General features: G+C 39.8%; 1 protein-coding gene across 2 annotated transcripts; it reads right to left on the bottom strand.

The window, feature by feature from the left end:
* Positions 1-2,533: 2,533 nt before the first annotated feature.
* LOC105470333 (cytochrome c oxidase copper chaperone COX17) lies at positions 2,534-10,550 on the bottom strand. 2 transcript variants are annotated; one of them, XM_071092374.1, is made up of 4 exons: positions 10,335-10,550; positions 10,012-10,116; positions 8,273-8,361; positions 2,534-2,667 (listed from the first exon to the last, which is right to left on the bottom strand). In XM_071092374.1, exons 1-3 carry the CDS (start codon positions 10,439-10,441, stop codon positions 8,277-8,279), a joined length of 297 nt encoding a protein of 98 aa, XP_070948475.1. In that variant the 5' UTR covers positions 10,442-10,550; the 3' UTR covers positions 2,534-2,667; positions 8,273-8,276. The 2 variants fall into 2 exon arrangements, with proteins under 2 accessions (XP_070948475.1, XP_011720498.1); XM_011722196.2 differs by lacking the exon at positions 10,012-10,116 and having other exon boundaries at positions 10,335-10,538.
* Between the last annotated feature and the right edge of the window lie 267 nt (positions 10,551-10,817).

Below are 10,817 nucleotides of genomic sequence, written 5' to 3'. Positions count from 1 at the left end.
TCACAGATCACATTAGACCTGTGAAAGACGTAGTAATCCCAAGATAGGCCTTACTTAAGGATATGATCCTGTTTTCATCAACCTTCAAGTTAAACATTTCAAGGTTAGACAAAGAGGGGACTAGAAAGAATAGTGTGAATATATCCGCATTGAGTTTAGTCATTATTGTGAAGAGCAAAGGCTTAGCAAAGAGGTGCATTAGAATGTGGTTGTTACCCACTAGGAGGCCAAGTTCTTCATTTTTCCAGTTACTGTGGTGATGCCTCTTATTATTACGGAAATGCTGCACATCATCTTTGGGAAGACTCAAGCACTAGGAAAGGGTGGGCAGAGGGTCTTGAGATGTAATTTTAAGTGTTGCAGAGGCCAAAAAGGGTGCTTTCAGGTCCTTTACAAATCAGGCAAGCATACCAAACTGGCAAAAGTTTTAAAAAATTGTGTTGCTCAGAGATTAGGGAAATCAGTGCTCTGAGACACTAAGGTGCAAATGTGTATTTTTTTTCTAGAGATCATTTGGGGGCAGTCCTCACTCAAAGCCTTGAAAACATGCATGGCCTCTGGCCCCTCCTTAGCTGAGTGATTAGTAAAGGACACTTGTACAGACTTTCCATAAGGAGACTTCTATTGCAGTGTTATCAGAGTAACCAAAAGAAAAAAAAAAGTAAAAGGTGTATACACATACACACACACACACACACACACACACACAGAGGGAGAGAGGGAGAGAGGGAGGGAGGGGGAGAGAGAGAGATAGAGAGAGAGAGAGAGAGAGAGAGAGAATGCTATTGAAGAGAGGTTCTACTGTAGACTGGTGGGATTTCAGGATATTTCTTCCTTATAATGTTTCCATTAAAGCAACCAACAAAATAAAACAAAACTTCATATTTTAGGTTATCTGACATACATCCTGTTCCAGACTGAGATCCAATTCCTAGAACGGCATCTGACATACAGAAGACACGCTATATAAAGTATTTGTTTAATGAATGAATGTCCAAATGTGCAAAAAGAAAAAACAGGGTATTGGTTAAATTATGGTTAAGTCACAGATGAATTTATACATAGTCAATACAAATGACACCGTAGACCTATACTCACTGATGTTAAAATACATTAGGGGCAAAACATGATAATGTTATAACTTCATTAAAAATATATAGCACAGAAAAAATTTTATTTTTGTTTTAAAAAATGTATAAAGGCATAGGAAAAGTCTGGACTAGTATATATTAGAAATTAACAACGGGTGATAAGGTTATTGATTTTTTTATTTTTTGTAGTTCCAGGACATATTCGAGCAGAGTTTGGATAACCATATGCCAAAGATCTGTATTGGGTGGGAAGTTGGTTCATACCTGTCTTAATTGTCCAAGATTCTATTCTTCACGTAGATTATGTCTGTAAATCATAAAGTGCTTACTAAAGTATATCCAAATGAATATTCAAGTAAAAATATAAAGAAAATAAAATAAGAGAATGCTAATAACAGTGCCAAATACTGTGTATACATCATTTTTAATTAGTACTTCCCATCCTGTAAGTTAGGTATTACTTCTATACCTGCTTTTTGTTTTTTTTTTTTTTTTTTTTTTCAGCTGAGAAAGAGACCCAAAAAAGCTATCCCTTGCTTGACGTCACATAGTCAGCTATTGAACCTAAGTCTGTCATACATCAAAGACATGCTCTTAATGAATTAGGAAAGAATCTTAAGGAATCATCTGATTCAGCTTTTTATTTTATAAAGGAGAGACTTTTTCCATCACACAATGACACATGAACATTACATATCCTCTTATGTTCTCAGTATCTTTTGTTCTTGAGATTTTAGACTCAATGTACTTTACAAGCAGAATATGACCATACTTCATTAGCCCATCAGCAGCTACAAGGATGACAAGATTGCTATACTAAGGAAATCACACTCTGTTCAACTCCAGACATCACCATGGCATAGCACTGAGCTGTTTGATTAGTGACTTTTAGTCCCAATTCAGTCTCCAGCCTAAGCCAGCTTCTAATTAAGAGACAACTGTCTAACCTGTAAGCACGAAACTTAAAATCCTAGTCTATTTTAAAATATAACTAGCCATGTACAGATTCATAATGCCAAACAGCTGAGATCTTCCAAGCCAAATCACCCTAATCTGATCCAAAATCTAAACTGACTTTTCCAAAAGACAGCTAATAAACAATAATGGTTTAAATAATAAGACTAACGGCTTGTTCTTACCTTTAAGAAAGTTAAAAAAAAAAAAAAAAAAGTGTTGAAGGAGATGATATGGCTACCACACTGATTCTGAATTGGTAAAGGGTTATTTATCTTACTTCTATTCACCTAATTCTGGAGATTTCACTGGTTGAGATCAGTATCTGCTTTCTCCTGACAACAGATATCCAGAGTTCCCAGAATGACATTTTAATAAGAATATAAGCACTTTATGTTACAAGATTTGTTGATATATACCCTTTGGGGGAAAAAAGCCGCGTGAGCAAATGAGGAACACACACACACAAAGAAACATAACTGAAGATCTTTCGCTAGTAATATTTTACTCTCTTTTAAAAATAAATTATAAATACTTTTTCCACATATCAAAGTTCATCAAAGAACTCCCAAAATTAATCTTCTTCATTCTTCAGGAATTATTTATTCACACAGCTGACCACCTACAGAAAAAGATTTATTTTAGAAAGTCAGATTTCAAACATCATGCCAGATCTATGGAGTCAGGGAATTAAGACCACTAGAAATGAATGCCACAGATGAGTAATTAACTAATTGCCAGAATTATTCCAAATCAGTCATAAAATTCAAAATCAACATTTTAAAATTCTAGGTTTGCCTAACTAAAAACATCAGTGAAACTACTACGATACTGTTTACTCTTTAAAAGTTTTTGAAGTAAAAACTCCCTCTCTGTGTGTGTATATATACAGAAATAATACGTGTGTTTGAGAAATATGTATTTCTCAAAAATATCCTCCAAAAAAGGCTACAGCAGTTATTTTTACAGATATTCAAGAAACAAGACTTGCAAACCCCTCTTTGCTGATTCAAGCATGACTGGCGAAGATCCACAAAGTAGAAGGCAGAAGGTCAGCTCAGTACTCAAGGCACTTCCTGTGGAAAGTTACTCCCTTAATCCCAAAGGCAAGATAAGGGCAACCCTTTAACATTCATTTGGAAAAATCAAAAAGGGAGAGTAGCATAGATAGGGTTGCTGATCCAGTCAAGTCAATACCAGGCTTCTCACACTGCTCCCAATGCCTATCCCAGAAGATTGAGAACAATGGTAGGAAGGTAATTAAATTGGAGTAGCTAACTCTTCAAGTCTAATGCAAATACTTGCCTCATTTAGCTGTTCACTTCATTTGGTTTAGATAAAGATAAACCACATCAAGACAAAAACATCTAAACTCTCTCTTTTCTAAAAGGCTCAAAGGAAGAATACATTTATAGAAAAGCTTGGAAAGACAACCTAAAGCGAAGTCATTCAACCTTTCAATTATAGCAGCTTATAGCACTGTTACCACTTTTGCTACTGACTACACATCAAAAGGGGCTACGTGGTAGAAGACCATGGATTTAAACCTGTTTGGTTATATCTCTGGATGTAAAGTCCTTGACTGCAGGGATAATCTTTCTCCCCTCGGCATTTTCCAGGGTCTTAATAAATATCTGTTGAATGAATAAACGTTTGAATGGCAGAAATTACTCTTTCTGGATTATCTTGGGATCAGATTTTCATACATAATCAGTTTTGTGTGTGTGTGTGTGTGTGTAAAATTCAGCATATTTTAAGCACCCAACTGTTAAGTTGTTAAACTTAATACTGAATATCACCACTACTCAGTACTAGTCCTTTAATTTCTTTCAATGACTTTAGTCTCCAAAATGGGTTCTTTAGGCTTCTTCTGACTCCTAAAGGCAGAAAGACAGTAGCCATCCATTTCCTCCTTATATTTCTAATGAGGTTCTAGGTTCTTGTAATTTCTCTTTTCAGTAAAAGAAGCAGTCAAAAAATAGAAAAAATTGTCTAAAATCACCACCATACCCGTTTTTTCTTGAGTTTTCAAGTTTCTGCCTTTGCTACTACTAAATTTTCAGATAATTTATGTCTAGCATTATCTCTGCTATTTGTCTTCAACTTAGGCCACTGGTTGTTAAAGAGGAGTGCACTTGAAAATTATCTAGGAGTTTCTCAGTCAACAGGTGCAGACCAGGGCCCAAGTTGTGAATTTTGGAAAACATTCTTCAGATGATTCTGAGGTGCACCTCTGGGTAAGAACTGCTGGGTGAATGTAGCCTACTTTCACATTAAGTATAAAAAATGTATAATAGATTTATTCCCAATCTACTGTACTCGAGGTACAATTAAGATCTACTTAGGAATAACATCAAAATCTACAAAGGTTTCTGAATTCAGGAACTTTCATGATCATTGCCAGAAAGATCTAAGTTTGCAAAATATTTTTCCTTTGAAGCTATTCTCAGAAAAATGTGATCTAACAGTCTAAGAAATACCAATTTAGGTTAAGTTTATCTTATAGCAATGCAGACAGTTGTGTTGGATTTCACCCTCCAGCCAATGGCCTGTTTACTCGGTTATATGCAACTGTACATTTCAGCAACAGGTCTTTCTAATTAGCATTCATAATGAGGTTTTAAGATTGAAGATCAAGATTATGTGCAATTCTAAAAATGAACATGTTGGAATAAAATCTCATTAAATACAAGGAGTGAAGTGTAAAGTGCCTGTGATTTGGAGAATATAAAAGATCTGAACTCTAATGTAATTTGACCACTATCCACTCTTAACTTGAGCAAGTCTTTTTTGACTTCACTGTGCCTCCATTTCCCCATGGAGGTTGGGGAAATAGGACACCTGGGACCAACGAGGATCCAACACCCAGTCCTCTTCCAAAAATATTATTACACTGAAAATGAAGAACATGCAGTTTGAATTCTTAGAAAGGTCCTACATGGATTCAGATTGTTCTTCCTGTAACCAGGATTCAATAATAATCAAGTCATACACTTAACAGACCTCAACTGAATGTCTGCTATCTACCAGTCTCAAGGTATGAGCTATTCTTTTCTGGTTTTTACAGATGATTTATTTTACATTTAATCATCACAACAACTCTATGAAGTAGTTTGGGCATGTATTATTGTCTCCATTTTACAGATGAGGAAACCAAGGTACAGAAAGTTAAGGACCTGCCCAAGACCACACAATCAGTTAAACAGTAGATTTTCTAAGTCTAAAGCTTTTGCATTTTCTTTTACACACAAATGAAGTACACAGACATAATTCTCACTCTCTGTCCCAATAACATAAAGAAAACTATGATATCATATGGTATTTTTGAATATATGCCACTTCTAACAATTGTACCACCTTTGTGGTTCAGATGAAGTCCAAGATAAGCTTTTGATATTCCTAAAATTAGCATTTTTAAAAATCACCCTTTTTTATCAAGGCAGGTTCAGCACAAGCCTACAGCTTATGCAACTGATGAGAGACTTAGATCATGAACAAGGAAACCACGTACAAATGTTGAGGCTGCATCTTTAAAAATAGTTAATAAAGTACACTTACACTTTTTAAGAACACACTCCCCTTCAAATTTACTTATTTTACAAAATAGTTCATTACGGCATTTCTTTAAATAACCATCTAGTCTAAAAGCTACTCAAGCATATCATATACACGACAGAAGATATACCATACTATATATAGAATCACAAAATGTATTATGGTTCTCTTTTTATAAATAATACGTGAAATTCAGAGGAATAATGTCTTGATGAAGCTAAATGTAGCTAAAGTGAAAAACATGCTAAACTAAATATCAGAAGAAAAAAAATAAAGCCTCAGGACTTTCAGCCTAGACTGTTTTCCATTACACAGTAACTTCTTATCAGCTTGCGACAAGTTCCTTATCCCTTCTTTTTTATAGCTCAGTGAGGAAGACCGGCCATATGTGAAATTCCAAAGAGGCAGGAAAGAGGTGCAAGGGAAAGAAGCCAGGCTCTCTAGTACTAATATATTGGCATGTGGCTTTGGCATATCTCTCAGCTGTTATTAAGTTAAAAGTGGTAGTGTGGTGTGGAAGTTAGGGTAGGGGCAAAAAGCAGAGGGAATCGGCCTGGAGACTGAGGCTCCAGTTCTGATACTGCACAACCCACCTTAGGGGTCATTTCATAACCATTAGCTTTAATTTCCTTATTTATTCATTCATTTAACAATCCTCCATTGAGCACCTACTATGAGCCAGGCACTGTTATAGGTGGTGGGGATATGACAGTCAATGAAATAGAAAATTCCTACTTTCTCAGAGCTTACATTCTAGCTGCCGTGAAGCAACACAGATAATTAAAAATATATATAATATGTAGGTGACAGTGTATAGAATAGAGTAGCCACTAGCCACATGTAGCTATTAAAATTTTTAAAAACTAAAAATTCAGTACCTCAGTCTTACCAGCCACAATTCAAGTGCTCAACAGCCACATAAGGCTAGTGGCTACCAGACTGGCGAGTGCAGATACAGAACATTTCCATGTTCACAGAAAGCTCTGTTAGGACAGCACCATGATGGGCAAGGGATGTAATTTACATGGGGCGTTGAGGGAAAGCCTCTCTAATAAGGAGACTTTTGAAGAGAACTGAGTAAAGGGGGTGTGTGGGGGGGAGGTGAGCTAAGTTGATAACTGAAGAGCGAGCTTCCAAACAAAAGAATATCATTTGTTTGTGGAACTGTTGGACACATATCACTTAAGGTCCCTTTCAGCACTTAAATTTGGATTAAGAGTTCCAAGTTCTTTTAAAAAATGGCCTGAGGTCCACCACCCCATCTGGGATGTCAGGAGTGCCACTGCCTGGCTGCCCACTGTCTGGGAAGTAAGGAGCACCTCTGCCCAGCCACCCAACTGTCTGGGAAGTGAGGAGCGCCTCTGCCCAGCCACCCAACTGTCTGGGAAGTGAGGAGCGCCTCTGCCCAGCCACCCCGTCTGGGAAGTGAGGTGCCTCTCTGGATGGCTGCCCACCGTCTAGCAAGTGAGGAGCACCTCTGCCCGGCTGCCACCCCGTCTGGGAAGTGAGGAGCGCCTCTGCCCAGCTGCCGCCCTGTCTGGGAAGTGAGAAACACCTCTGCCTGGCTGCCACCCCGTCTGGGATGTGAGGAGCGCCTCTGCGGGGCCGCCCCACTGTCTGGGAAGTGTGGAGCACCTCTGCCCAGCTGCCCACTGTCTGGGAAGTGAGGTGCGTCTCTGCCCGGCTTCCACCCTGTCTGGGAAGTGAGGAGCGCCTCTGACCAGCTGCCGCCCCACCTGGCAAGTGAAGAGGGCCACTGCCCGGCTGCCCCACTGTCTGGGAAGTGAGGAGCACCTCTGCCCAGTCGCTGTGCAACCTTCCAAGTGTGAAGTGACAGCATTGTGTGTGATCTTTTCTGTCTTCCCCAAGTTTGCATTTTTGACATTAAAGTTTACTTTTAATTAAAAAAAAAAAAAAAATGGGCCTGAGGCTTTAGTTTTATTCGAATAAAGCATGGCACAAAAGAAATAACTACAATTCCATTTTCATTTTTCAGAGAGCAATACTTCCATGGGATACCTACTCCCTACTTAAAAGCATTCATTGGCCAGGCATAGTGGCTCACACCTCTAACCCCAGCACTTCGAGAAACCAACGCAGGAGGACTGCTTGAGTCCAAGAGGTTGAGATCAGCCTGGGCAAGATGGCGAAACCCCATCTCTAAAAAACAAAACAAAAAATTAGCCAGGCATGGTGGCCCACACCTGTAGTCCCAGTTACTCAGGAGGCTGAGGGGAGGATCACCCAAGCCTGGGGGGTTGAGGCTGCAGTGAGCTGTGACTGGGCCACTTTTTCACCCCAGCCTGGGTTACAGAGTGAGACCCTGCCTCAAAAAAAAAAAGCATTTACTGAAGTCTCAAAATATTAGAAACAAGAAAGAGAATATTTTTCTTTTAGTTCCTTCAGTCAGACAATTTTCCTAAAGCCATGAGACCTAAAGACTGTTGTCAAACCCTTTCTTAAAAGCTCAATTCTCCCCTTCCCCAATCTGCTAAATGCCTGTCTTTACTGACATAATTTACTCCCTTCACTGGGAACTGAAAAATCATGGTTTTTTCAAATTGATACTTAAGCATTTTAGATTAACCAGGTGAACTACCTTTCAGAGAGAATGTAGCCCAACTGTTGCTAAATCTGTAAAGCAATACACAAATTTGAAGCAAGAAGCTTACCGTTTCATATTTTAAATCCCAGAGCTCTCATACATTCCTTGTGGGCCTCAATTAGATGTCCACAGTGTTCTTCTCCTTTCTCGATGATACTATAAAACAAAATGTACTTGTTATCTAAATAGGCATTAAGCACATTATTAAGTATGCATGATAGTGATGGGCAGTGAGACAAAACATGGGTATAATGGAATGTAGCTGGAGTTAAAACAAATGCTATTACCTCAACCAGCTTTGTTTTTTATTTGATCTTATGATATTTCCATGCCTATGAAGACATTACACAGATAAGTGATTTTGGGGGGTAAATCTGATAAGAAATAATCACCCATATTAAATATTGCCTCTAGTCAATATCCAAGGAGTAACATTGCTCTATAAAGAAATAAACTGAATAAAACATTTATGCTAAATGAAGGGCACAGAAAACAGATCAATTTTTTGCTTATTATCACGGAGAAATTAACTTTCTGATTTTGCCCTACATTCAAATACAACCAAATAAGTCTACTTCTAATTACAAGACATTAAAAACATAAACACCAAAAACATCTGGTAGCCAGGAGACCAAGATGAGCACCCCCTCGTGATGATGAAAGAACATTTTACTTGTAAAATTCACAAAGACAAGACTAGGACTACACAGCTTTATTTCTAAGGCCTGAAAATGTGATTTAGCAAACAATCAAGTTAAGCCAAACTCAATTACAAGGAAAAACTGACTCCTGACTACGGATATTTGGGGAGAACCCACGTGGTCTGAGGCAATCGAGGCAAAAGGAATTTAAAGAAGGGAATAGGTTCTCCTTCCATCGAAACTCTACCCATCCTTCAATAGCTCAAGAGCTGCCTACAAATGGGAGAGATTGCCTGGGAGAGTGAGATCATTGTGAAGATAATAGCTAGCATTCATTGATCATTTATTGCCATGTACACCGTGCTAGGCACTTGACATGGCTTGTACCATTAACCTTTACAATAATACTGGAGGGAGTTTCTTTTACTAGAGTCATTTTATAGACACATGAGGCTCAAGGTCACCAAGTTAGTGGATTAAGATTCAAACCTTGACTGTGGATCCCAGACTCTTAATCATGCTGTCGTACTACTCAAGGTTCAATAGCACTTACTGTTACCACTGGAACAATTTGTTCAGACGGCAGTCTTTCAATCCTGCCTTCACAGTATTATTCACAAAATACTGAGGATTAATAAAAGCACTGAGCTCCTACACTTTTATTATCCCATTACAGCACTAATGATTTCTTTCTTATATTATTTGCGAAGACAAAAGGGGCCAGACGAAGAGATGCACATTCACGTTATCTCAGGACGTCCTCTAATGAGATTTGCTCCACAAGAGGATATATAAAATAAGAACAAACCTTTTGTGGACTGACAATCTAGATGAACTATTCTGAATACTTTGTCCCCTGCGCCATAGACGTTGATTTTCAACTTTTGGTTGCCTTAAAAGGGTTGAAGGGGAACTCTTCAGCATGTAAGGAACGCACCGTGTCCTACTGTCTCTAAATTTTGGGAGGAAGCCTTAGAATTTACCAGAAAACCTTTCCTGTTTGGTCTTAACAAATCTTCTATCATAGCCCTTACCACGTGGTATACAAGTCATTGGTATATGTCTCCATTAACTTTAAGCTCCTTTATATCAAGACCCATCTTTATCCATGTCTACATCTTCGGACCTAACGCAGTGCTTAACCCAGAACAGATACTCAAAACACATTTGTAGAAAGGAATGAGTGGTTGAAGCTAGCGGTTCTCCTCTTTCTTCATCGCTTCCCGGGACTAAGCCACCGGATAAGTCAACAGAGAGCCGACCAGGAAACCTACGAGGCCCAGTAATTATCTCCAGAGCGCCGCAATCGGGCCGGGAGAGGGGGGAGGAGGCGGGGGGGGGGGAGGAGGGGGGGAGGAGGCAGGGAAGAGGAGGGGGTAAGAGGGGAAGGAAAAGGGCAGAGGGCAGAGGGCGTAGGGCAGAGGCACCGGAAGGCACAGGCCGCGGCCCGAGGCTCGTCGGCCGCGCCCTCTCCGGCTGCACACTGACCACGCATCGCGCGCCTTCTTGGTCTCCGGACAAGCGCAGCAAGGCTTCAGCGGCTTCTTCTCCTGAGGCTCAGGCGGGGCAGGGTTTGAGTCGACCAGACCCGGCATCTTTCGCGCCAAAAGCAGCTACGAGCGGAGACAGCCAAATCTATGCGAGCCTCCGCAAACGCCGATTTGTCCGCTGCCACTTCCGGCAGTCGCTCTAAAAAAATACAGGAAGTCCTGCCTCTCTCTGACAGGTGGGGGATTTAAAAGGGGCGCGTGCGCAGCAGAGGCAAAATTCCGGCCTTAACGAGAGGGTGCCTCATCAGCGCATGCACAAGGAGGCCCCCTGACCGGTCACCTGGACTGTAGTATTTACACTCTAGGACTCTAGATTATAGAGAATTTGTTAAATCAACTTGGGGAGGGCTCACGAAGAAGGAAAGCAGCAAGACAACTGAGAGATCTTGTAACACCCGTTCCTCCCCACCCAGTATCGAAA

The sequence above is a fragment of the Macaca nemestrina genome, chromosome 2 (genome assembly GCF_043159975.1).
Source record: "Macaca nemestrina isolate mMacNem1 chromosome 2, mMacNem.hap1, whole genome shotgun sequence".
Taxonomy (NCBI): Eukaryota; Metazoa; Chordata; class Mammalia; order Primates; family Cercopithecidae; genus Macaca; species Macaca nemestrina.
This window is presented reverse-complemented; position numbering and strand designations above follow the sequence as displayed.